The sequence below is a fragment of the Paramisgurnus dabryanus genome, chromosome 15 (genome assembly GCF_030506205.2).
Source record: "Paramisgurnus dabryanus chromosome 15, PD_genome_1.1, whole genome shotgun sequence".
Classification (NCBI taxonomy): Eukaryota; Metazoa; Chordata; class Actinopteri; order Cypriniformes; family Cobitidae; genus Paramisgurnus; species Paramisgurnus dabryanus.
The window spans coordinates 28,789,821-28,816,795 of NC_133351.1; the positions used below are offsets into that span (position 1 = coordinate 28,789,821).

At 37.8% G+C, this 26,975-nt stretch overlaps 1 protein-coding gene and 1 pseudogene across 1 annotated transcript; both read left to right on the top strand.

The window, feature by feature from the left end:
- Positions 1-26,975, top strand: part of LOC135782906 (interferon-induced very large GTPase 1-like) — a 45,757-nt pseudogene that overhangs the window by 7,349 nt on the left and 11,433 nt on the right.
- Positions 271-24,594, top strand: LOC135782592 (uncharacterized). The gene is made up of 48 exons (XM_065292972.2): positions 271-276; positions 424-489; positions 619-684; positions 813-878; positions 1,009-1,074; positions 1,203-1,268; positions 1,398-1,463; positions 1,593-1,658; positions 1,789-1,854; positions 1,984-2,049; positions 2,178-2,243; positions 2,372-2,437; positions 2,566-2,631; positions 2,762-2,827; positions 2,958-3,023; positions 3,154-3,219; positions 3,350-3,415; positions 3,546-3,611; positions 3,742-3,807; positions 3,938-4,003; positions 4,134-4,199; positions 4,328-4,393; positions 4,523-4,588; positions 4,718-4,783; positions 4,912-4,977; positions 5,107-5,172; positions 5,301-5,366; positions 5,495-5,560; positions 5,689-5,754; positions 5,883-5,948; positions 6,078-6,143; positions 12,423-12,528; positions 12,681-12,751; positions 12,862-14,827; positions 15,035-15,109; positions 15,864-15,896; positions 16,063-16,125; positions 16,451-16,501; positions 16,612-16,644; positions 16,775-16,837; positions 17,163-17,213; positions 17,324-17,356; positions 21,195-21,227; positions 21,395-21,454; positions 21,780-21,830; positions 21,941-21,973; positions 23,133-23,195; positions 24,299-24,594. Exons 1-48 carry the CDS (start codon positions 271-273, stop codon positions 24,556-24,558), a joined length of 5,031 nt encoding a protein of 1,676 aa, XP_065149044.2. The 3' UTR covers positions 24,559-24,594.

A 26,975-nucleotide genomic window follows, 5' to 3' on the forward strand; every position in this document is an offset into this window, starting at 1 on the left:
TTTAATCATGTTGTAAATTTGTGATACTTTAGTATACTTTGTTGTTAATCTACACAGGTAACTTCGGAGACTGAAGAACCTGCCTCATTCGTCCGTGGAGATGGGCATAAAACATCACAGCCGGTGAGTGTTTATGAAAAGTGAATCACACACAGGTTTCTGTTAAAATGGTTTATCAATCGTGTTGAGAACTTAATTTGTTAATACTTCGTTGTTAATCTACAAAGGTAACTTCAGAGACTGAAGAACCTGCCTCATTCGTCCGTGGAGATGGGCGTAAAACATCACAGCCGGTGAGTGTTTATGAAAAGTGAATCATTTAATCTATATATTCTCATTCAAACACACAGGTTTCTGTTAAAATGGTTTATCAATCGTGTTGAGAATTTAATTTGTTATTACTTTGTTTGTTAATCTGAACAGGTAACTTCAGAGACTAAAGAACCTGACTCATTCGTCCGTGGAGATGGGCGTAAAACATCACAGCCGGTGAGTGTTTATGAAAAGTGAATCATTTAATCTATATATTCTCATTCAAACACACAGGTTTCTGTTAAAATGGTTTATCAATCGTGTTGAGAACTTAATTTGTTAATACTTCGTTGTTAATCTACAAAGGTAACTTCAGAGACTGAAGAACCTGCCTCATTCGTCCGTGGAGATGGGCGTAAAACATCACAGCCGGTGAGTGTTTATGAAAAGTGAATCATTTAATCTATATATTCTCATTCAAACACACAGGTTTCTGTTAAATGGTTTATCAATCGTGTTGAGAATTTAATTTGTTAATACTTCGTTGTTAATCTACAAAGGTAACTTCTGAGACTGAAGAACCTGCCTCATTTGTCCGTGGAGATGGGCGTAAAACATCACAGCCGGTGAGTGTTTATGAAAAGTGAATCATTTAATCTATATATTCTCATTCAAACACACAGGTTTCTGTTAAAATGGTTTATCAATCATGTTGAGAATTTAATTTGTTAATACTTTGTTTGTTAATCTGCACAGGTAACTTCGGAGACTAAAGAACCTGACTCATTCGTCCGTGGAGATGGGCGTAAAACATCACAGCCGGTGAGTGTTTATGAAAAGTGAATCATTTAATCTATATATTCTCATTCAAACACACAGGTTTCTGTTAAATGGTTTATCAATCGTGTTGAGAATTTAATTTGTTAATACTTCGTTGTTAATCTACAAAGGTAACTTCAGAGACTAAAGAACCTGACTCATTCGTCCGTGGAGATGGGCGTAAAACATTACAGCCGGTGAGTGTTTATGAAAAGTGAATCATTTAATCTATATATTCTCATTCAAACACACAGGTTTCTGTTAAAATGGTTTATCAATCATGTTGAGAATTTAATTTGTTAATACTTCGTTGTTAATCTACAAAGGTAACTTCTGAGACTGAAGAACCTGCCTCATTTGTCCGTGGAGATGGGCGTAAAACATCACAGCCGGTGAGTGTTTATGAAAAGTGAATCATTTAATCTATATATTCTCATTCAAACACACAGGTTTCTGTTAAAATGGTTTATCAATCATGTTGAGAATTTAATTTGTTAATACTTCGTTGTTAATCTACAAAGGTAACTTCTGAGACTGAAGAACCTGCCTCATTTGTCCGTGGAGATGGGCGTAAAACATCACAGCCGGTGAGTGTTTATGAAAAGTGAATCATTTAATCTATATATTCTCATTCAAACACACAGGTTTCTGTTAAAATGGTTTATCAATCGTGTTGAGAATTTAATTTGTTATTACTTTGTTTGTTAATCTGCACAGGTAACTTCGGAGACTAAAGAACCTGACTCATTCGTCCGTGGAGATGGGCGTAAAACATCACAGCCGGTGAGTGTTTATGAAAAGTGAATAATTTAATCTATATATTCTCATTCAAACACACAGGTTTCTGTTAAAATGGTTTATCAATCGTGTTGAGAACTTAATTTGTTAATACTTCGTTGTTAATCTACAAAGGTAACTTCAGAGACTGAGGAACCTGACTCATTCGTCCGTGGAGATGGGCGTAAAACATCACAGCCGGTGAGTGTTTATGAAAAGTGAATAATTTAATCTATATATTCTCATTCAAACACACAGGTTTCTGTTAAATGGTTTATCAATCGTGTTGAGAATTTAATTTGTTAATACTTCGTTGTTAATCTACAAAGGTAACTTCAGAGACTAAAGAACCTGACTCATTCGTCCGTGGAGATGGGCGTAAAACATCACAGCCGGTGAGTGTTTATGAAAAGTGAATAATTTAATCTATATATTCTCATTCAAACACACAGGTTTCTGTTAAATGGTTTATCAATCGTGTTGAGAACTTAATTTGTTAATACTTCGTTGTTAATCTACAAAGGTAACTTCAGAGACTAAAGAACCTGACTCATTCGTCCGTGGAGATGGGCGTAAAACATCACAGCCGGTGAGTGTTTATGAAAAGTGAATCATTTAATCTATATATTCTCATTCAAACACACAGGTTTCTGTTAAATGGTTTATCAATCGTGTTGAGAATTTAATTTGTTAATACTTCGTTGTTAATCTACAAAGGTAACTTCTGAGACTGAAGAACCTGCCTCATTTGTCCGTGGAGATGGGCGTAAAACATCACAGCCGGTGAGTGTTTATGAAAAGTGAATCATTTAATCTATATATTCTCATTCAAACACACAGGTTTCTGTTAAAATGGTTTATCAATCATGTTGAGAATTTAATTTGTTATTACTTTGTTTGTTAATCTGCACAGGTAACTTCGGAGACTAAAGAACCTGACTCATTCGTCCGTGGAGATGGGCGTAAAACATCACAGCCGGTGAGTGTTTATGAAAAGTGAATCATTTAATCTATATATTCTCATTCAAACACACAGGTTTCTGTTAAAATGGTTTATCAATCGTGTTGAGAACTTAATTTGTTATTACTTTGTTTGTTAATCTGAACAGGTAACTTCAGAGACTGAAGAACCTGCCTCATTTGTCCGTGGAGATGGGCGTAAAACATCACAGCCGGTGAGTGTTTATGAAAAGTGAATCATTTAATCTATATATTCTCATTCAAACACACAGGTTTCTGTTAAAATGGTTTATCAATCGTGTTGAGAACTTAATTTGTTATTACTTTGTTTGTTAATCTGAACAGGTAACTTCGGAGACTAAAGAACCTGACTCATTCGTCCGTGGAGATGGGCGTAAAACATCACAGCCGGTGAGTGTTTATGAAAAGTGAATCATTTAATCTATATATTCTCATTCAAACACACAGGTTTCTGTTAAAATGGTTTATCAATCGTGTTGAGAACTTAATTTGTTATTACTTTGTTTGTTAATCTGAACAGGTAACTTCAGAGACTGAAGAACCTGCCTCATTTGTCCGTGGAGATGGGCGTAAAACATCACAGCCGGTGAGTGTTTAGGAAAAGTGAATCATTTAATCTATATATTCTCATTCAAACACACAGGTTTCTGTTAAAATGGTTTATCAATCATGTTGAGAATTTAATTTGTTATTACTTTGTTTGTTAATCTACAAAGGTAACTTCAGAGACTGAAGAACCTGACTCATTCGTCCGTGGAGATGGGCGTAAAACATCACAGCCGGTGAGTGTTTATGAAAAGTGAATCATTTAATCTATATATTCTCATTCAAACACACAGGTTTCTGTTAAAATGGTTTATCAATCATGTTGAGAATTTAATTTGTTAATACTTTGTTTGTTAATCTGCACAGGTAACTTCGGAGACTAAAGAACCTGACTCATTCGTCCGTGGAGATGGGCGTAAAACATCACAGCCGGTGAGTGTTTATGAAAAGTGAATCATTTAATCTATATATTCTCATTCAAACACACAGGTTTCTGTTAAAATGGTTTATCAATCATGTTGAGAATTTAATTTGTTATTACTTTGTTTGTTAATCTACAAAGGTAACTTCAGAGACTGAAGAACCTGACTCATTCGTCCGTGGAGATGGGCGTAAAACATCACAGCCGGTGAGTGTTTATGAAAAGTGAATCATTTAATCTATATATTCTCATTCAAACACACAGGTTTCTGTTAAAATGGTTTATCAATCATGTTGAGAATTTAATTTGTTATTACTTTGTTTGTTAATCTACAAAGGTAACTTCAGAGACTGAAGAACCTGACTCATTCGTCCGTGGAGATGGGCGTAAAACATCACAGCCGGTGAGTGTTTATGAAAAGTGAATCATTTAATCTATATATTCTCATTCAAACACACAGGTTTCTGTTAAATGGTTTATCAATCGTGTTGAGAATTTAATTTGTTAATACTTCGTTGTTAATCTACAAAGGTAACTTCTGAGACTGAAGAACCTGCCTCATTTGTCCGTGGAGATGGGCGTAAAACATCACAGCCGGTGAGTGTTTATGAAAAGTGAATCATTTAATCTATATATTCTCATTCAAACACACAGGTTTCTGTTAAAATGGTTTATCAATCGTGTTGAGAACTTAATTTGTTAATACTTCGTTGTTAATCTACAAAGGTAACTTCAGAGACTGAAGAACCTGACTCATTCGTCCGTGGAGATGGGCGTAAAACATCACAGCCGGTGAGTGTTTATGAAAAGTGAATCATTTAATCTATATATTCTCATTCAAACACACAGGTTTCTGTTAAAATGGTTTATCAATCATGTTGAGAATTTAATTAGTTAATACTTCGTTGTTAATCTACAAAGGTAACTTCAGAGACTGAAGAACCTGACTCATTCGTCCGTGGAGATGGGCGTAAAACATCACAGCCGGTGAGTGTTTATGAAAAGTGAATAATTTAATCTATATATTCTCATTCAAACACACAGGTTTCTGTTAAATGGTTTATCAATCGTGTTGAGAATTTAATTTGTTAATACTTCGTTGTTAATCTACAAAGGTAACTTCAGAGACTAAAGAACCTGACTCATTCGTCCGTGGAGATGGGCGTAAAACATTACAGCCGGTGAGTGTTTAGGAAAAGTGAATCATTTAATCTATATATTCTCATTCAAACACACAGGTTTCTGTTAAATGGTTTATCAATCGTGTTGAGAATTTAATTTGTTATTACTTTGTTTGTTAATCTGAACAGGTAACTTCAGAGACTAAAGAACCTGACTCATTCGTCCGTGGAGATGGGCGTAAAACATCACAGCCGGTGAGTGTTTATGAAAAGTGAATCATTTAATCTATATATTCTCATTCAAACACACAGGTTTCTGTTAAATGGTTTATCAATCGTGTTGAGAACTTAATTTGTTAATACTTCGTTGTTAATCTACAAAGGTAACTTCAGAGACTAAAGAACCTGACTCATTCGTCCGTGGAGATGGGCGTAAAACATCACAGCCGGTGAGTGTTTATGAAAAGTGAATCATTTAATCTATATATTCTCATTCAAACACACAGGTTTCTGTTAAATGGTTTATCAATCGTGTTGAGAACTTAATTTGTTAATACTTCGTTGTTAATCTACAAAGGTAACTTCAGAGACTAAAGAACCTGACTCATTCGTCCGTGGAGATGGGCGTAAAACATCACAGCCGGTGAGTGTTTATGAAAAGTGAATCATTTAATCTATATATTCTCATTCAAACACACAGGTTTCTGTTAAATGGTTTATCAATCGTGTTGAGAACTTAATTTGTTAATACTTCGTTGTTAATCTACAAAGGTAACTTCAGAGACTAAAGAACCTGACTCATTCGTCCGTGGAGATGGGCGTAAAACATCACAGCCGGTGAGTGTTTATGAAAAGTGAATCATTTAATCTATATATTCTCATTCAAACACACAGGTTTCTGTTAAATGGTTTATCAATCGTGTTGAGAACTTAATTTGTTAATACTTCGTTGTTAATCTACAAAGGTAACTTCAGAGACTAAAGAACCTGACTCATTCGTCCGTGGAGATGGGCGTAAAACATCACAGCCGGTGAGTGTTTATGAAAAGTGAATCATTTAATCTATATATTCTCATTCAAACACACAGGTTTCTGTTAAATGGTTTATCAATCGTGTTGAGAATTTAATTTGTTATTACTTTGTTTGTTAATCTGAACAGGTAACTTCAGAGACTGAAGAACCTGCCTCATTCGTCCGTGGAGATGGGCGTAAAACATCACAGCCGGTGAGTGTTTATGAAAAATGAATCATTGGGTAGAGATCCAGGTTTGGGTTACTACAGCCAGATTGGAATATGTGTGGTGTTTTATGTCCTCATATTTACTCTTCATGTCATGTTGTGGGGGTTGGGTGAAGATACAGGTTTGGGTTACTACAGCCAGATTGGAATATGTGTGGTGTTTTATGTCCTCATATTTACTGTAGTTGTCATGTTGTGGGGTTGGGTGAAGATCCAGGTTTGGGTTACTACAGCCAGATTGGAATATGTGTGGTGTTTTACGTCCTCATATTTACTGTTGATGTCATGTTGTGGGGTTGGGTGAAGATCCAGGTTTGGGTTACTACAGCCAGATTGGAATATGTGTGGTGTTTTATGTCCTCATATTTACTGTTGATGTCATGTTGTGGGGGTTGGGTGAAGATACAGGTTTGGGTTACTACAGCCAGATTGGAATATGTAATGTGTCTTATGTCCTCATATTTACTGTAGATGTCATGTTGTGGGGGTAGGGTGAAGATACAGGTTTGGGTTACTACAGCCAGATTGGAATATGTAATGTGTCTTATGTCCTCATATTTACTGTAAATGTCATGTTGTGGGGGTTGGGTGAAGATACAGGTTTGGGTTACTACAGCCAGATTGGAATATGTGTGGTGTTTTATGTCCTCATATTTACTGTTGATGTCATGTTTTGGGGGTTGGGTGAAGATCCAGGTTTGGGTTACTACAGCCAGATTGGAATATGTGTGGTGTTTTATGTCCTCATATTTACTGTTGATGTCATGTTGTGGGGGTAGGGTGAAGATACAGGTTTGGGTTACTACAGCCAGATTGGAATATGTGTGGTGTTTTATGTCCTCATATTTACTGTTGATGTCATGTTTTGGGGGTTGGGTGAAGATCCAGGTTTGGGTTACTTCAGCCAGATTGGAATATGTGTGGTGTTTTATGTCCTCATATTTACTGTTGATGTCATGTTGTGGGGGTTGGGTGAAGATACAGGTTTGGGTTACTACAGCCAGATTGGAATATGTAATGTGTCTTATGTCCTCATATTTACTGTTGATGTCATGTTGTGGGGGTAGGGTGAAGATCCAGGTTTGGGTTACTACAGCCAGATTGGAATATGTAATGTGTCTTATGTCCTCATATTTACTGTAGTTGTCATGTTGTGGGGGTAGGGTGAAGATCCAGGTTTGGGTTACTACAGATTGGAATATGTGTGGTGTTTTATGTCCTCATATTTACTGTTGATGTCATGTTGTGGGGGTTGGGTGAAGATACAGGTTTGGGTTACTACAGCCAGATTGGAATATGTGTGGTGTTTTATGTCCTCATATTTACTCTTGATGTCATGTTGTGGGGGTTGGGTGAAGATACAGGTTTGGGTTACTACAGCCAGATTGGAATATGTAATGTGTCTTATGTCCTCATATTTACTGTTGATGTCATGTTGTGGGGGTAGGGTGAAGATCCAGGTTTGGGTTACTTCAGCCAGATTGGAATATGTAATGTGTCTTATGTCCTCATATTTACTGTAGATGTCATGTTGTGGGTGTAGGGTGAAGATACAGGTTTGGGTTACTACAGCCAGATTGGAATATGTGTGGTGTTTTATGTCCTCATATTTACTCTTCATGTCATGTTGTGGGGGTTGGGTGAAGATCCAGGTTTGGGTTACTACAGCCAGATTGGAATATGTGTGGTGTTTTATGTCCTCATATTTACTGTAGTTGTCATGTTGTGGGGGTAGGGTGAAGATACAGGTTTGGGTTACTACAGCCAGATTGGAATATGTGTGGTGTTTTATGTCCTCATATTTACTCTTAATGTCATGTTGTGGGGGTTGGGTGAAGATACAGTTTGGGTTACTTCAGCCAGATTGGAATATGTAATGTGTCTTATGTCCTCATATTTACTGTTGATGTCATGTTGTGGGGGTTGGGTGAAGATACAGGTTTGGGTTACTACAGCCAGATTGGAATATGTAATGTGTCTTATGTCCTCATATTTACTGTTGATGTCATGTTGTGGGGGTTGGGTGAAGATACAGGTTTGGGTTACTACAGCCAGATTGGAATATGTAATGTGTCTTATGTCCTCATATTTACTGTTGATGTCATGTTGTGGGGGTTGGGTGAAGATACAGGTTTGGGTTACTACAGCCAGATTGGAATATGTGATGTGTCTTATGTCCTCATATTTACTGTTGATGTCATGTTGTGGGGGTTGGGTGAAGATCCAGGTTTGGGTTACTACAGCCAGATTGGAATATGTGTGGTGTTTTATGTCCTCATATTTACTGTTGATGTCATGTTGTGGGGGTTGGGTGAAGATACAGGTTTGGGTTACTACAGCCAGATTGGAATATGTAATGTGTCTTATGTCCTCATATTTACTGTAAATGTCATGTTGTGGGGGTTGGGTGAAGATACAGGTTTGGGTTACTACAGCCAGATTGGAATATGTGTGGTGTTTTATGTCCTCATATTTACTGTTGATGTCATGTTGTGGGGTTGGGTGAAGATCCAGGTTTGGGTTACTACAGATTGGAATATGTGTGGTGTTTTATGTCCTCATATTTACTGTTGATGTCATGTTGTGGGGGTTGGGTGAAGATACAGGTTTGGGTTACTACAGCCAGATTGGAATATGTGTGGTGTTTTATGTCCTCATATTTACTCTTCATGTCATGTTGTGGGGGTTGGGTGAAGATACAGTTTGGGTTACTTCAGCCAGATTGGAATATGTAATGTGTCTTATGTCCTCATATTTACTGTTGATGTCATGTTGTGGGGGTTGGGTGAAGATACAGGTTTGGGTTACTTCAGCCAGATTGGAATATGTAATGTGTCTTATGTCCTCATATTTACTGTAGATGTCATGTTGTGGGTGTAGGGTGAAGATACAGGTTTGGGTTACTACAGCCAGATTGGAATATGTGTGGTGTTTTATGTCCTCATATTTACTCTTGATGTCATGTTGTGGGGGTTGGGTGAAGATACAGGTTTGGGTTACTACAGCCAGATTGGAATATGTAATGTGTCTTATGTCCTCATATTTACTGTTGATGTCATGTTGTGGGGGTAGGGTGAAGATCCAGGTTTGGGTTACTTCAGCCAGATTGGAATATGTAATGTGTCTTATGTTCTCATATTTACTGTAGATGTCATGTTGTGGGTGTAGGGTGAAGATACAGGTTTGGGTTACTACAGCCAGATTGGAATATGTGTGGTGTTTTATGTCCTCATATTTACTCTTGATGTCATGTTGTGGGGGTTGGGTGAAGATACAGGTTTGGGTTACTACAGCCAGATTGGAATATGTAATGTGTCTTATGTCCTCATATTTACTGTTGATGTCATGTTGTGGGGGTAGGGTGAAGATCCAGGTTTGGGTTACTTCAGCCAGATTGGAATATGTAATGTGTCTTATGTCCTCATATTTACTGTAGATGTCATGTTGTGGGTGTAGGGTGAAGATACAGGTTTGGGTTACTACAGCCAGATTGGAATATGTGTGGTGTTTTATGTCCTCATATTTACTCTTCATGTCATGTTGTGGGGGTTGGGTGAAGATCCAGGTTTGGGTTACTACAGCCAGATTGGAATATGTGTGGTGTTTTATGTCCTCATATTTACTGTAGTTGTCATGTTGTGGGGGTAGGGTGAAGATACAGGTTTGGGTTACTACAGCCAGATTGGAATATGTGTGGTGTTTTATGTCCTCATATTTACTCTTAATGTCATGTTGTGGGGGTTGGGTGAAGATACAGTTTGGGTTACTTCAGCCAGATTGGAATATGTAATGTGTCTTATGTCCTCATATTTACTGTTGATGTCATGTTGTGGGGGTTGGGTGAAGATACAGGTTTGGGTTATTACAGCCAGATTGGAATATGTAATGTGTCTTATGTCCTCATATTTACTGTTGATGTCATGTTGTGGGGGTTGGGTGAAGATACAGGTTTGGGTTACTACAGCCAGATTGGAATATGTGATGTGTCTTATGTCCTCATATTTACTGTTGATGTCATGTTGTGGGGGTTGGGTGAAGATCCAGGTTTGGGTTACTACAGCCAGATTGGAATATGTGTGGTGTTTTATGTCCTCATATTTACTGTTGATGTCATGTTGTGGGGGTTGGGTGAAGATACAGGTTTGGGTTACTACAGCCAGATTGGAATATGTAATGTGTCTTATGTCCTCATATTTACTGTAAATGTCATGTTGTGGGGGTTGGGTGAAGATACAGGTTTGGGTTACTACAGCCAGATTGGAATATGTGTGGTGTTTTATGTCCTCATATTTACTGTTGATGTCATGTTGTGGGGTTGGGTGAAGATCCAGGTTTGGGTTACTACAGATTGGAATATGTGTGGTGTTTTATGTCCTCATATTTACTGTTGATGTCATGTTGTGGGGGTTGGGTGAAGATACAGGTTTGGGTTACTACAGCCAGATTGGAATATGTGTGGTGTTTTATGTCCTCATATTTACTCTTCATGTCATGTTGTGGGGGTTGGGTGAAGATACAGTTTGGGTTACTTCAGCCAGATTGGAATATGTAATGTGTCTTATGTCCTCATATTTACTGTTGATGTCATGTTGTGGGGGTTGGGTGAAGATACAGGTTTGGGTAACTTCAGCCAGATTGGAATATGTAATGTGTCTTATGTCCTCATATTTACTGTTGATGTCTTGTTGTGGGGGTAGGGTGAAGATCCAGGTTTGGGTTACTTCAGCCAGATTGGAATATGTAATGTGTCTTATGTCCTCATATTTACTGTAGATGTCATGTTGTGGGTGTAGGGTGAAGATACAGGTTTGGGTTACTACAGCCAGATTGGAATATGTGTGGTGTTTTATGTCCTCATATTTACTCTTCATGTCATGTTGTGGGGGTTGGGTGAAGATCCAGGTTTGGGTTACTACAGCCAGATTGGAATATGTGTGGTGTTTTATGTCCTCATATTTACTGTAGTTGTCATGTTGTGGGGGTAGGGTGAAGATACAGGTTTGGGTTACTACAGCCAGATTGGAATATGTGTGGTGTTTTATGTCCTCATATTTACTCTTAATGTCATGTTGTGGGGGTTGGGTGAAGATACAGTTTGGGTTACTTCAGCCAGATTGGAATATGTAATGTGTCTTATGTCCTCATATTTACTGTTGATGTCATGTTGTGGGGGTTGGGTGAAGATACAGGTTTGGGTTACTACAGCCAGATTGGAATATGTAATGTGTCTTATGTCCTCATATTTACTGTTGATGTCATGTTGTGGGGGTTGGGTGAAGATACAGGTTTGGGTTACTACAGCCAGATTGGAATATGTAATGTGTCTTATGTCCTCATATTTACTGTTGATGTCATGTTGTGGGGGTTGGGTGAAGATACAGGTTTGGGTTACTACAGCCAGATTGGAATATGTGATGTGTCTTATGTCCTCATATTTACTGTTGATGTCATGTTGTGGGGGTTGGGTGAAGATCCAGGTTTGGGTTACTACAGCCAGATTGGAATATGTGTGGTGTTTTATGTCCTTATATTTACTGTAAATGTCATGTTGTGGGGGTTGGGTGAAGATACAGGTTTGGGTTACTACAGCCAGATTGGAATATGTAATGTGTCTTATGTCCTCATATTTACTGTAAATGTCATGTTGTGGGGGTTGGGTGAAGATACAGGTTTGGGTTACTACAGCCAGATTGGAATATGTAATGTGTCTTATGTCCTCATATTTACTGTAAATGTCATGTTGTGGGGGTTGGGTGAAGATACAGGTTTGGGTTACTACAGCCAGATTGGAATATGTGTGGTGTTTTATGTCCTCATATTTACTGTTGATGTCATGTTGTGGGGTTGGGTGAAGATCCAGGTTTGGGTTACTACAGATTGGAATATGTGATGTGTCTTATGTCCTCATATTTACTGTTGATGTCATGTTGTGGGGGTTGGGTGAAGATCCAGGTTTGGGTTACTACAGCCAGATTGGAATATGTGTGGTGTTTTATGTCCTTATATTTACTGTAAATGTCATGTTGTGGGGGTTGGTTGAAGATCGAGGTTTAGTTTACTACAGTCAGACTGGATGTTATATTTACTTATAATTTACTGATAAAACCTACATTGGTTATGATATTTAATTAATTTAAACCCCAAACCTTTTAGTTAAACTTTTAACATCTTTTTGAAGTTTACTTCACTTTAGATGGGTTAATCAGATTCATTTTAATTCAATTTTTTAATAGATTTTGTTATTGTTATTATTTTTTTCAACAGATTTGCAAACATGACATCATTCTTTCAACCGTGTCAAGCTTGGATAATTGTGCCAGCTGTAGTGGGCCGTATTCTGCATTAAAATGGATTGGTGTAAAGTGTAAGAGTAAGTATCATGTTTTAACTAAGATACTCTAATGTGTACAGTAATGTGTTACCAATCTCTATTGATTTATTAATTTCCCAACCCTTTTGGTAGATACGATCTAATTTAGAGCAAATCTCAGGATCTAAACTTGTATTTACTATTCTGTCTAGTTTGCTCATGTTTCTGGCATAAATCTTGCTACAACAAGAATGTGATGCCTTACCTTGACTCATTTGAACCAGTAAGTGAATTTTATCAAATAATCTTTAAAATAATAGTTCACTAATAATACTTTTTAAAAGTATGTAATATCTATATTTTAATTTAATAAATATTTGTTTTCTATTATAGAATTCTGAAGAAGAATTATTTAAGGAGGACTCAGATAAGGACTATGTTCCCAGTAGTTTTTCAGAGGATTCGGAGTCGGACATGGTGTCTTTAGAACTAGAGTGCCCTAAACCACTCTCCAACATAGACTGCCAAGAAAGCGTCTTAGTAAAAGATTCCCTACCTGAAGATGCAGTCTGCACAGCACAACTGAAAAAGTCATGCAGGAAAGGCGAGCAGGTACCCAACAAAACAGGGATTGATAATACAGGGTCTGAGGATACCACAGAATGTGGGGAAGGTCCATCAGTACCATCCTCTGAAATATCCACTTCAGGACATAAGAATTACTGTTATATTTGTGGAAAGCCCCAATCGAAATTCACAAGACACCTAAAAATTCATGAAAACACAAATATGGATGTTGCTAGGGCTCTGGCCTTGCCGAAGCATTCCAAGGAACGTAAGAAACTGCTGGACAAACTAAGAAATAAAGGAAATTATGAACATAATGCAAGTGTTTTAGCCAGTGGATCGGGGCAGTTAAAACTCAAACGTAAACCGAAGAAAAATTACAATCCAAATGATTATGTGAATTGCATGTATTGCCATGCAATGTTCCTACGCAGAGAATTGTGGAGACATGTACGGAACTGTCCTTCTAAGTCAGGGGATCAGGAACAACCAGGAAGAAATAAGGTACTGGCTTTAGCGACAATGTCTGATTCAGTTCTCTGTCAGCAAATGTCACAGAGTGTTTGGAAACTCCTAACACCAATGAAAGATGATGACATCTCTGCTGCTGTGCGGAGTGATTTCACCATCCTACAGCTGGCACAATCATTTTTCAATAAACATGGCCAAGATCCGTCTAAACATGATTACATTCGGCAGAAGCTAAGAGAGGTTGGAAGACTTTTGTTGGTCCTGAGAAAGCAATTCTCATTGCATACGATTGAGGATGCTGTTAAGCCTGCAAATTTTGAGATGATTATACAGGCTGTCAAAAGAGTATCTGGGTATGATGCAGCAAAACACACTTACCAGACTCCAAGCCTTGCTCTTAAGCTTGGTCACTCTTTGAACAAGTTATGTGACATCATACACTGTAGAGCGTTAATGGCTGAAGATGATGCAAGGATTAAGTCAACTCAGACTTTCAAAAAGTTGGTTAATTCGAAATGGTCGGAACTTGTGTCTCATGGTGCTTTAACCACTTTACATGAAGGTCATTTTAATAAACCATCCACCCTTCCGTTTACAGAAGATGTTCAGCGTCTTCATCAACATCTCGAAACAGTCGCTGATTTAGCTACTGACAACTTGAAGAAGACTGCTTCAACAAAAGTCTATGGAGAACTGTGCAGATCGACTCTTGCCAAAATTATTCTGTTCAATCGACGACGTGTAGGAGAAGTTGCAAGGATGCAATTAAAATGTTTCCTGGAGAGGGACACAACTCCTCTTCACAAAGATGTTGCTGTTGGCCTTACAGCATTTGAGCAGAAACTTTGCTCACATTTCAGTAGAGTAGAAATTAGGGGGAAAAGGGGGCGTAAAGTAGCAATTTTGCTATCACCAGACATGGTCGATGCTTTAACACTTCTGATAAGCAAAAGACAAGAGTGTGGAGTTCCACAAGACAATACATTTCTTTTTGCAAGACCCAGATGTTTGACTTCATATCGAGGTCAAGACAGTCTACGGATTTACGCAGAAGAGTGTGGTGCCCAGAACCCTGAGCTCCTCCGGTCAACACAGCTGCGCAAGCATGTAGCAACATTATCACAGGTCCTGAACTTAAAAAACCATGAGTTGGATCAAGTGGCAGACTTCTTGGGCCATGATATACGTGTCCACAGGGAATATTACAGGCTTCCAGAGGCTACAACCCAGCTGGCAAAAATTTCTAAACTTCTTCTTGCCATGGAAAAAGGTTCTCTTACAAGTCTTCAAGGCAAATCACTTGAAGAAATTGACATTGAAGGTAAGTCTATTAAAGTTAAAATTTGATTTTTGTGATTTTTGCTGCATGGTTTATAGTATATTTTATTGTAAAGGTTATCAAGTGTATATGCTAAGGTACATACAGACAATATATATTAACCAAAGTAATAGTTTCAGAATTATTTGATACTTTTATTTGCTCCTAACATTTGCTATACTTAAGACTCAAATTGTTTGTTTTTGTTAGAAACCCTAGACTTAACTGATTCAAGTGATGACAGTGATGCTGAGGAGGCAGATCAGCTAACACAAAGTGAAATTGGTAAGTGCATTAATATACAATGGCAAATTATTAAAGTACAGTTTACCATATGATGCAACACTATGTACACTGATCAGTCATAACAATATGACCCCTGACAGGTAAAGTGAATAACACTGATTTTCTCTTCTCCATGGCACCTATTAATGGGTGGGATATATTTGTCAGGAAGTAAACATTTTGTCCAGAAAGTTGATGTGTTAAAATTGTGAAAAATTACTAAGTATAAAGAGTGAGTTTGACAAGGGCCAAATTGTGATGACTAGACAATTGGGTCAGTTCACCTCCAAAATTGCAGCTCTGCAGTATATACCTGATCAGATTAAACATTAATCTTACAAGAATTTGGAAAAACTTTGGATGGTAAAACCCTACTTCCCTATTAAAAAGCAGGCCAAAACAGCCACTCAACACTTTAGTCAAGACTAGCAATTATTCTAACAAGACTAGATCAAAGATAATTATAAGACTAGTTGAAAGAATAGTGAGATGAGATCTAGTCATCATCATGGTGTTTACTCTAGTTTATGCTTGTATATAAATAAACATGGGACACCAAAACCTTACTTGTAAACTATATTATTCATACCACAGCACTAAAGCGAGTTAGGGACCTGCCGAGGATCTTCCAGGCACCTCAGATGGTGTGGGCTTTTATCTCATTTGACTAGCATGTTTAGCAAGGTTTGATTCAGTTCATGTAGACCAAGCAGAGCCTTTTGTATGTTACAGTAATTTTTTATCCCTTTCACAGATGATGACCCTGCCTTAGAAAGCACAGCTGCAGGTAAGACAAGACAGAAGTTTTTAAGTAATCCATTTTAAGGATATATAAATGCTATTCGAATCTAAAAATCAGTGGCATATGTAATCTAGATTTTGGTCTGGATGACTTTTTGCATTTGCTTGATTGATGTAAATTAGATATACATGTGTTTCTGTTTTTTTTTAAGCTGTTTACCAAAAAAGTAAAAAGAAGAAGAAGTCCAGCGATAGGGAAGAGCATGAACAAGCTGGTAAAAAACACCAACAAAAATGCACAATGAACACTTTATTAGACAGTCGTGTAGATCATATTTAAACTCCTTTACAAAAATTTTAAAATCTTACCTACATACTTGCTTCCCCAATAAACACAAGCAGGCCAAAACAGCCACTCAGCACTTTAGTCAAGACTAGCAATCATTCTAACAAGACTAGACCAAAGATAATTATTAGACTAGTTGAAAGAATAGTGAGATGAGATCTAGTCATCATGGTGTTTACTCTAGCTTATGCTTGAATATAAATAAACATGTGACACCAAAACCTTACTAGTAAACTATATTATTCATACCACAGCACTAAAGCGAGTTAGGCGACCTGTCGAGGATCTTCCAGGCACCTCAGATGGTATGGACATTTATCTTATTTGACTAGCATGTTTAGCAAGGTTTGATTCAGTTCATGTAGACCAAGAAGGGCCTTCTGTATGTTATAGTATTTTATTATCCCTTTCACAGATGATGACCCTGCCTTAGAAAGCACAGCTGCAGGTAAGACAAGACGGAAGTTTTTATTTTAAATCTGTTTTATTAGTATTTAACAAGACTGTATATAGTTATACATTTAATGAAAAATAAGAGATCACAAATTAGATGTACATGTGTTTCTGTTTTTTTTAAGCTGTTTACCAAAAAAGTAAAAAGAAGAAGAAGTCCAGCAATAGGAAAGAGCATGAACAAGCTGGTAAAAAACACCAACAAAAATGCACAATGAACACTTTATTAGACAGTCATGTAGATCATATTTAAACTCCTTTACAAAAATTGTAAAATCTTACCTTTATACTTGCTTCTCTAATAAACACACGCAGGCCAAAACAGCCACTCAGCACTTTAGTCAAGACTAGCAATCATTCTAACAAGACTAGACCAAAGATAATTATTAGACTAGTTGAAAGAATAGTGAGATGAGATCTAGTCATCATCATGGTTTTTACTCTAGTTTATGCTTGTATATAAATAAACATGTGACACCAAAACCTTACTAGTAAACTTTATTCATACCACAGCACTAAAGCGATTTAGGGGACCTGTCGAGGATCTTCCAGGCACCTCAGATGGTATGGACATTTATCTTATTTGACTAGCATGTTTAGCAAGGTTTGATTCAGTTCATGTAGACCAAGCAGTACCTTCTGTATGTTACAGTATTTTTTTATCCCTTTCACAGATGATGACCCTGCCTTGGAAAACACAGCTGCAGGTAAGACAAGACAGAAGTTTTTAACTTATCCATTTTAAGGATATATAAATGCTAGTCGAATCTAAAAATCAGTGGCATATGTAATCTAGATTTTGGTCTGGAAGACTTTTTGCATTTGCTCGATTGATTTAAATTAGGTGTTTCTGTTTTGTTTTTAAGCTGTTTACCAAAAAAGTTAAAAGAAGTCCAGCAATAGGGAAGGGCATGAACAAGCTGTTAAAAAAACACCAACAAAAATGCACAATAAACACTTTATTAGACAATCGTGGGGGATCTCAAAGTCTAGACTCAAGTCCGGACCCGAAGTGAACTTGTTCCGGACCTGCGTGCACTTCATATTTCAAGTGCATTAATTTCTATACAGTATGATGAATTAAATGTGTTTTTTTGCTACGTTAAAAACGCATATTAAACAATTTGTCTAGTTTAGTTTTCTTTTTAGATTTAATAAGAGTATTCCTGGTCCAAAAATAAAACGAGTTATTAAAAAATTTCCTGTGTGAAGCTGTAGCCATGACACCCAGTAAGCCTGTGACATACTGACCATTGACGTAATGAGAGCGGAACCGCCACTTCCTTATGGTGTGAGCATTCAGATGGTTGAGGATGCTAGTTTCTAAAAAAGAAAAGTTGACGGAGAAAATAGAGTTTTTAAAGAAGACTGGACAGAAAAGTATGTGTTTATTTTGCCCAAATTTAGCACAAAGCCCTTCTGTTTGATTTGCAGTGAGATTGGAAATAGCAAATGTCACTATGAAATGAAACAGATATTTTGAACAGCACTATCCACAGAATACAGACATACCAAGTGAAACAGGGCCATTTCTCTCACAAGGCTGCTCTGTATTTTTTACCTTGTTATTTTTAGCATAGTTATCGTGTTTCATGTTTATTGCACTTGTTGTTATGAATGTACTTTATCCTTCAAAGTGTCAGGACTGCATCTCCATCACCAGCATCCTCATTCACTCCACCCACTAATTCTCACTTCCCTGAGTTTTAATTATCGTCACCTGGACCTCATCACCCTTACACTTTATATTCAGCTCACTCACTGCCACTCCTTTGTCTGGTCTTGTCAGTGATGATACGACTAAACCTCTCAACTTACCTTCAGGACTTACCTGTCATTCCCTCGCCGCCATCTGTCCCTCGTTCCATTCTTTCTCTTCATCTTCGGATCCTCACCACTTACAACCACTACAACCACAGAGACACTATAAGCTACAGCTAAGTCACCATCTGAAGAACTGTTTCATACTGCTTACCATTATTCATTTGATTACATCTGTGTTTTAATAAACTTTGTCAAACTTACACACGGAGAGACAGACAGTCAGATGGTGTGTGTGACAGAAGACCAGACCAACGATGCAGGATTCCTCCGAGTCCTTTCGCGGAGTTGGTTCAGGTAGTCCGTCTGTCACTTTTACCCTCACCTCCAATAAACCCTCCTTTGGTACCCGAAGATATCCTACATGGATATCTGGAATGAGAATATTATGGAATGAGTCAACTCGGATCACCGCCTCTTGTCATGGTCTCAGTCCTCAGATACGTCAACAAATAGTGGTTTACAACGACAATATGGGATTGGAAAATCTGATCCAGAAAACTATCAAGAGTGTCTCAGCGTCTTACAGCCTGTGTCGAATCCTTTACCATTGCTAATCATCCGCCTCAGCTCCCCTCCAGATTCCTCCAGCACTGGAACTTATGCAGATCGACTCTACTCACCTGTCTGCCACTGAATGCTTCCATCGCATCCAGCTCAAGCTCTGCCTTTACTGCAGTGGAGACAAACACCTCATCCGTGAATGCCCCATTCGACCTTTGCACCCGGCAGTAAGTTCCATTCAAATACTCCCTAGAGTTGAAACTCTCAATCGTACCACTGTACATCTGTTAACCTACTGTGTCTGTGTCTCCGTGCAAGGCCTCATCGATTCCGGTTCAGTGGCCAACTTCATTTCCACACAACTCCTTCAAGAATTGAACATACGTAAGCTTTGTCAGCAGAAACTCAAGGTACAAACAATACAAGGGAAACCGCTGGGCCAGGGTCGCATCCCAACATGACTCTTCAGACTGGATGTTTTGATGTTACATAAAGAGAAGATCTCCTTTTTGATGGTGGATGAATCCACTGCTGACGTCATCCTGGGATGCTCTTGGATTATTTAACACCAACCCACATTTAACTGGCGCACCGGTGAGGTCCTCAGTTGGGGAAATTATTGCTTCCAATCCTGTCTTATTCCCATCCAGAAATTTTTAAAATATTCTGTCTTCAACTCTGCTGAAACATTCTACCCCGTCTATTACACATCTGTGAAGAGTCCTTCAGTTTAACACCAAACGGAGATACCCACCGACTACTGGGCATTCCAGGATGTGTTCAGTAAGCAGATAGCTACAAAGTTACCACCTCACCGGCCATGGGACTGCGCCATTAACCTGCTACCTGGACATCAACTATATCTAAAACTGGAGAAAGGCGAGTTCCACACCACCAGCGTCCAATTACTGGGTTATATACTCAATCAACAAGGATTACAGATGGATCAACGTAAGGTAGAGACGATCCAGGACTGGCCCTCACCTTCTTCTGTGAAAGATCTACAATGTTTCCTGGGTTTTGCCAACTTCTACAGAAGATTCAATAATAACTATAGTCTAATCAGTCCTCCCTTACCTCCGCATTAAAGGGTTGTCCCAAGACGCTAGCCATGTCTCCAGAAACCATCTCAGCATTTGATCTCCTCAAAGAATCTTTCCAATCTGCACCAGTCCTGATCCACCCTAACCCAGATCGCCCTTTCTTTGTTGAAGTTGACACGTTCTCCACCGTAGTTGGAGCTGTCCTATATCAGCAGCAGGGGAATCCTCCTATACTTCACCCATGTGCTTACTTCTCCAGGAAGTTGTCTCCGGCGGAGCAGAACTATGACATACAGAGAAATGCTCGCCATTAAACTCCTCTCGAAGAGTGGAGGCACTGGCTGGAGAGAGCTAAGCACCAGTTTGGAGTTATCAAGGGCCATCGCAATCTGGAATATCTTTGAGAAGCCAAAAGACTAAACCCCCGACAGGCACGTTGGGACCTCTTCTTCACCCGCTTTAATTTGATTGTTTCCTACTGACCTGGTAATAAGAATGTCAAAGCTGATATCCTCTCTCGCATCCATAGTGCCTCCTCTGAAGACACCTTACCTGAACCCATATTACCTCCCACCGTGTTGTTTGAGTCCCATCATCTGGGATATCAATGAACAGATTAACCAGAAAAACTTACACCATCCCACTCTGCCGGAGACCCCCGAAGGCCTCAACACCTACGTACTGAACTTCTGGACTCAGCGCACTGTGCTCCGGGCTCTGGACATCCAGGTAGCAGGCGTACCCTCGTGCTCCTCAGTCATCGGTACTGGTGGCCTTCCCTCTCTCAGGATGTATCACGGTATGTCAAGGATTGCTCTGTCTGCGCCATCACCAACACCCCCAGAAGACTCCTGCATTTTAGTCGTTGTGGACCGATTCTCCAAAGAATGCAAATCAATTCCTCTGCCCAAACTTCCTACCATCCTTGAGGCACCTGAGGCCCTCTTTAATCATGTTTTTCGAAATTTTGGTATTCCTGAGGGTATCGTTAGTAAACTATATTATTCATACCACAGCAATAAAACCAGTTAGGGACCTGCCGAGGATCTTCCAGGCACCTCAGATGGTGTGGGCATTTATCTCATTTGACTAGCATGTTTAGCAAGGTTTGATTAAGTTCATGTAGACCAAGCAGTACCTTCTGTATGTTACAGTATTTTTTTTATCCCTTTCACAGATGATGACCCTGCCTTGGAAAGCACATCTGCAGGTAAGACAAGACAGAAGTTTTTACCTAATCCATTTTAAGGATATATAAATGCTAGTCGCATTTAAAATTCAGTGACATATATAATCTAGATTTTGGTCCGGATGACTTTTTGCATTTGCTTGATTGATTTAAATTAGATGAACATGTGTTTCTGTTTTGTTTTTAAGCTGTTTACCAAAAAAGTAAAAAGAAGAAGTCCAGCAATAGGAAAGAGCATGAACAAGCTGGTAAAAAACACCAACAAAAATGCACAATGAACACTTTATTAGACAGTCATGTAGATCATATTTAAACTCCTTTACAAAAATTGTAAAATCTTACCTTTATATTTGCTTCCCTAATAAACACAAGCAGGCCAAAACAGCCACTCAGCACTTTAGTCAAGACTAGCAATCATTCTAACAAGACTAGACCAAAGATAATTATTAGACTAGTTGAAAGAATAGTGAGATGAGATCTAGTCATCATGGTTTTTACTCTAGTTTATGCTTGTATATAAATAAACATGTGACACCAAAACCTTACTAGTAAACTATATTATTCATACCACAGCACTAAAGCGAGTTAGGCGACCTGTCGAGGATCTTCCAGGCACCTCAGATGGTATGGACATTTATCTTATTTGACTAGCATGTTTAGCAAGGTTTGATTCAGTTCATGTAGACCAAGCAGTACCTTCTGTATGTTATAGTATTTTATTATCCCTTTCACAGATGATGACCCTGCCTTAGAAAGCACAGCTGCAGGTAAGACAAGACGGAAAGTTTTTAACTAATCCATTTTAAGGATATATAAATGCTAGTCGAATCTAAAAATCAGTGGCATACAGTGCTCAGCATAAATTAGTACACCCTCTTTAATTAGTAACATTTAATCTCAATTAACACAAAACAATTGTCCAAAATGTTTACAAGACTAAGTTTAATATAGCATCTTTTTAACTTATAACATGAAAGTAAAAATAATAATTTAACTTAAATTAGGGTGATGCAAAATTGAATACACCCCACAACAAGTAGACTATATCTGGTACTTTGTATGGCCTCCGTGATTGTTAATGACAGCAGCAAGACTTCTAGGCATGGAATGGACAAGCTGACAGCATTTTGCGACATCCATCTTTTTCAAATTTTCAAGAATGACCTCTTTTAGAAATTGGATGCTGGATGGAGAGTGATGCTCAGCTTTTCTCTTCAGAATTAGGTGTTTGATTGGATTCAGATCAGGAGACATACTTGGCCACTGAATCACTTTTACCCTGTTTTTCTTCAGAATCCACCATTGGCCTTAGATGTGTGTTTAGGATCATTGTCATTTTCATGACAACCAAGGGTGCCTGGCCTTTAGGAGAGGTTTCTTTCATGGATGGCACCCATGCATGGCATTCCTGTGCAGTGTACGCCATATTGTGTCATGGGAAATACTCTTCCATGTGGTGCCATTGCTTACAGCATGGAATGGGATGTAGCCTAACACCTTTTTATAGTCAACTGTCTGCTGGACACCTGTGTAATGAATAATTAGACTCACCTGTGTTTGAATTCTTGTTAAATTAGACATTTGTAGTCTAAAATTTTGCTTTGCTTCAAACACTTTCAGTCGGGTGTACTCATTTTTGCATTACTCTGATTTGAGTTAAACTGAAAAATCTGTATGTTCACTTAAATTATTAACCATACTTTCATGTTATAAGTTGAACAGATGTTATATTAAGCTTAGTCTTGTCAACATTTCGGACAATTGTTCTGTGTTCATTGAAATATTGTTTAAAATGTTACTTTTCAAAGGGAGTGTACTCATTTACGCTGAGCACTGTATATAATCTAGATTTTGGTCTGGATGACTTTTTGCATTTGCCTGATTGATTTAAATTAGATGTTCATGTGTTTCTGTTTTGTTTTTAAGCTTTTTACCAAAAAAGTAAAAAGAAGAAGTCGTCCAGCAGTAGGGAAGAGAATGAACAAGCTGGTAAAAACACCAACAAAAATGCACAATGAACACTTTATTAGACAATCGTGTAGATCGAGCCACTTTAGTATCTGCTTCTATGAGCCGCTATACGCCATTATTCATATTAGAACAGTCAAAGTCCATGACATCCCACTAAACTACACTACTTTTAAACTTTTGCAGTGTATTTTTCTTCTGTGGTTTAAAGGTTAAAAAAAATTGCCAGCTGTCTTAAGCATAATAAAGATTTAAAATAAAAATGTAAGGTTATAGTGTTGAGAATAGAATTGTATTATGTAATGTTACAGCGTTCTGGAAACCACGCCAAGCAGGTCTGTGCACAGAGCTGCTGAATGAGTCTGCAGGGGTAGCTATGTCTGTGTATAATGGTCTACATCTGCCGTAGAGTTAAAGCAAATGATTTTTATATGATTATGGTTATCTTTAATGTTAAAAAAATTCATACACAAGCTAATAAAAATAGTGGTAAAAACCCTTTTAAATATTTTTGGTTGATGTTTTTTTAAACTGCTAAACAGGAACGTTAGCAAACATGACATAAAATGCAATAATTTATAAAGCTTATAACAATCTACGTGCCTGGAGCGCTTGAAGGCGGCATCTATGGGCTAGACCAGTGGTTCCCAAACTTTTAGCCTGAAGGGCTACCCCCTCTCTTCCACTTCAACTGCAGTCACACCTTTACCATTAAGGGACAATATTTGCATTTTTGTTTACCTTTTTAAAAAACAAATAAAAAAGAATTAATGTTTTAAAGAAAAATGTTAAATAGAGAAAAATGCAATGATGGTAAAACTAAATAAAACTTTTAAATATTAGCTGCATAATTGTTCTTGAAACACATATGCGTGTTGTAGTTCTGCTGTGGTTTTCATTAGAACTATAATTTCATTGCAAAATAGAGTAAATACTGACAGTACTGATTTTAATGTTATTTTAGAGTAAAATTAACTAGCATTTTATTCGCCTACCCCCTATTGTCACCTCATGTTTGGGAACCACTTGGCTAGACTAAAGATAATTATTAGACTGGTTGGAAGAATAAAAGATGAGATCTAGGCAATGTGTTTATCGTAGGAATCTGTTTTTCTCTTTTGTAGTCGTTCCTGTAAATCCTGCTGAAAAGAAGAATGCCAGAAGGAAACAAAAACAGCAATGGTCTCCAACTGAAATCACAGCAGTAATGAGACACTTTAAAAAACATATTACACAGGGAAAACTTGCTACTAAAATTGATTGTCAGCAGTGCAAGAATGCTGAGCATCCTGCATTGGCTAATCGGTCTTTACAAAATATTAGAGACTTCGTAAGAAATAGGGGTCTGACAGAGAAGAGAAAGAGACAGGCACAAAACATTTAGTGTTCTGATGGTGGTAATTTTGGTTTTATATGTATGAGCAAGGTTATACATTGTTAATGTTAAAGTTCATTGCTTTGTTAATTTTAGGTTCATCAAAGGTAAATGGTACCTCAAGGCATTTTTGGTTATTTTTTATTTTTTTATTTGAAAAAGTAAAGTACACATTAAACTTTGCTACTTGTTACCATACTTGGTGTACTGTTATATGTTCTTGCATTTTATATATATATGTAGGAAAACAAACTGATTTGAAATAAGTTTTGCCCATTTAAAATCAAAATATTTTGATGTATATTTTAATAAATGTCATTAATTTGCACCAGTCGCAGTGACTTGCAGTCCCTGGATAAGGCTTGTGTTTGCAGTTACAACAGACCTGAGAATGTTGTTTTCACTTTGTTAAACCGTCTGTCCTCCTAGTTCACTTTTGTCCTTATAATACACAATGTTTTCAGGCTTGTGTTTGTGTTAAACCATTTGTCCTCATAGATCACTTTTGTCCTTATAATACACAATGTTTTCAGGCTTGTGTTTGTGTTAAACCGTTTGTCCTCATGGTTCACTTTTGTCCTTATAATACACAATGTTTTCAGGCTTGTGTTTGTGTTAAACCATTTGTCCTGATAGATCACTTTTGTCCTTATAATACACAATGTTTTCAGGCTTGTGTTTGTGTTAAACCGTTTGTCCTCATGGTTCACTTTTGTCCTTATAATACACAATGTTTTCAGGCTTGTGTTTGTGTTAAACCGTTTGTCCTCATGGTTCACTTTTGTCCTTATAATACACAATGTTTTCAGGCTTGTGTTTGTGTTAAACCGTTTGTCCTCATAGATCACTTTTGTCCTTATAATACACAATGTTTTCATGCTTGTGTTTGGGTTTTTCAATATTTCAATTAAAGGTGTTCCTGGGGGTGCATATAAAAATATATGGTTGTCCAAGGATAAGACATTGGAAGGTGAAGCTCACACATTCACACTCAGTGTAAAAGATAAACAGAAAAATAGTTAATCTTGATTCTGATTGAGTTAATTATTGCGTCATTAAATTGTTTTTGCATTGAATTATGTGTATGCTTGGTTAAAGAGATGAGTTTGTAGACTTAAAATGATCAAGTGTGTCTAAATTCTGAACAAGGCTGTGGTGGCTTTCAAAGTTTAGGAGCAAAATAAGAAAACTGTTTACTACCTTTTAAAGTTTTTATTTTCAGGGCATTATTAACAGACCAGAACTTTGTGACCAGAAGGGTTTTACTGACAGTAGTCTCATAAAAGTTCACAAATATATTAAAGTTTATACTATTTATCCTAAGGTCAGCAATGTTATTTTAATATTCAATGCCTTAATTTTGTGTACGTTTAGATATGTCCTATTAATACATGTGTGTCCCTTCAATACATGATAATGGCATGTGTGTGTGTATTATAGCTACTGTCCTCATAATAGAGGTTTGTGTCACAGGCGGGGCTTGCATGTAATTATAATATGTCCTCATAATTATGTATTTTGTCAGGTTGTTACAATATCACTTGTGTTGAGTGTAAACGAATTCTGAAGTGAAATCTGTGTTGTGTGGCTAAAACAAATTTTTTTGATATGCACCACAACTCTGTAGAGCAAGTGGAAAGGGGTGTCCCCCTAATACACCAAAAAACTGGTTTGGGCTGAAGTGTCCTTGTAATACACATAAACCCGTATGTGTGTGTGTGTGTGTGTGTGTGTGTGTGTGTGTGTGTGTGTGTGTGTGTGTGTGTGTGTGTGTGTGTGTGTGTGTGTGTGTGTGTGTGTGTACCTGGTAATTATCACGTTGTGGGGACCAATTGTCCCCAAAAAGATAGGAATACCGGTGTTTTTGTGACCTTGTGGGGACATTTTGATGTCCCCATGAGGAAACATGCTTATAAATCAAACAGAATGATGTTTATTGAGAGTGTGAAGTATCAGAAAGTTTTGTGTGATGGTTGGGGTTAGGGATTGGGGTAGGTAAGGGGAATAGAATATACAGTTTGTGTGGTATAAAATACATTACGTCTATGGAATGTCCCCACAAAACATGGAAACCAGAATGTGTGTGTGTGTGTGTGTGTGTGTGTGTGTGTGTGTGTGTGTGTGTGTGTGTGTGTGTGTGTGTGTGTTGAGGCTTGAAATGTACAGTACTAATTCCATTTTATGCATAAAATACAAACACATTAATTTAATTGTATATATCTATATAATGATGGCAGGGATTGAAGGGGTTTACCTCTGAATGAATTCCAGAGGGCAGGCTGTCTCATCTTGATACTGAAGGCTGAAAATGTAGTAGGTTGCAAACATAGCAGCAAGTCCAATTGCAAATGTTGGTGTGATGCCCTCAGAGCCCTTAAAGGTGATCATCCAACCCTTAATTGTGACTTGCCTTGTTGCACTTGAAA

Excerpts from the sequence above, each read along its gene's own strand:
- LOC135782592 (XM_065292972.2), top strand. Across the intron at positions 2,050-2,177 it reads GGCGTAAAACATCACAGCCG|GTAACTTCAGAGACTAAAGA; the intron begins GTGAGTGTTTAT and ends TAATCTACAAAG. Across the intron at positions 21,831-21,940 it reads TCTTCCAGGCACCTCAGATG|ATGATGACCCTGCCTTAGAA; the intron begins GTATGGACATTT and ends TCCCTTTCACAG.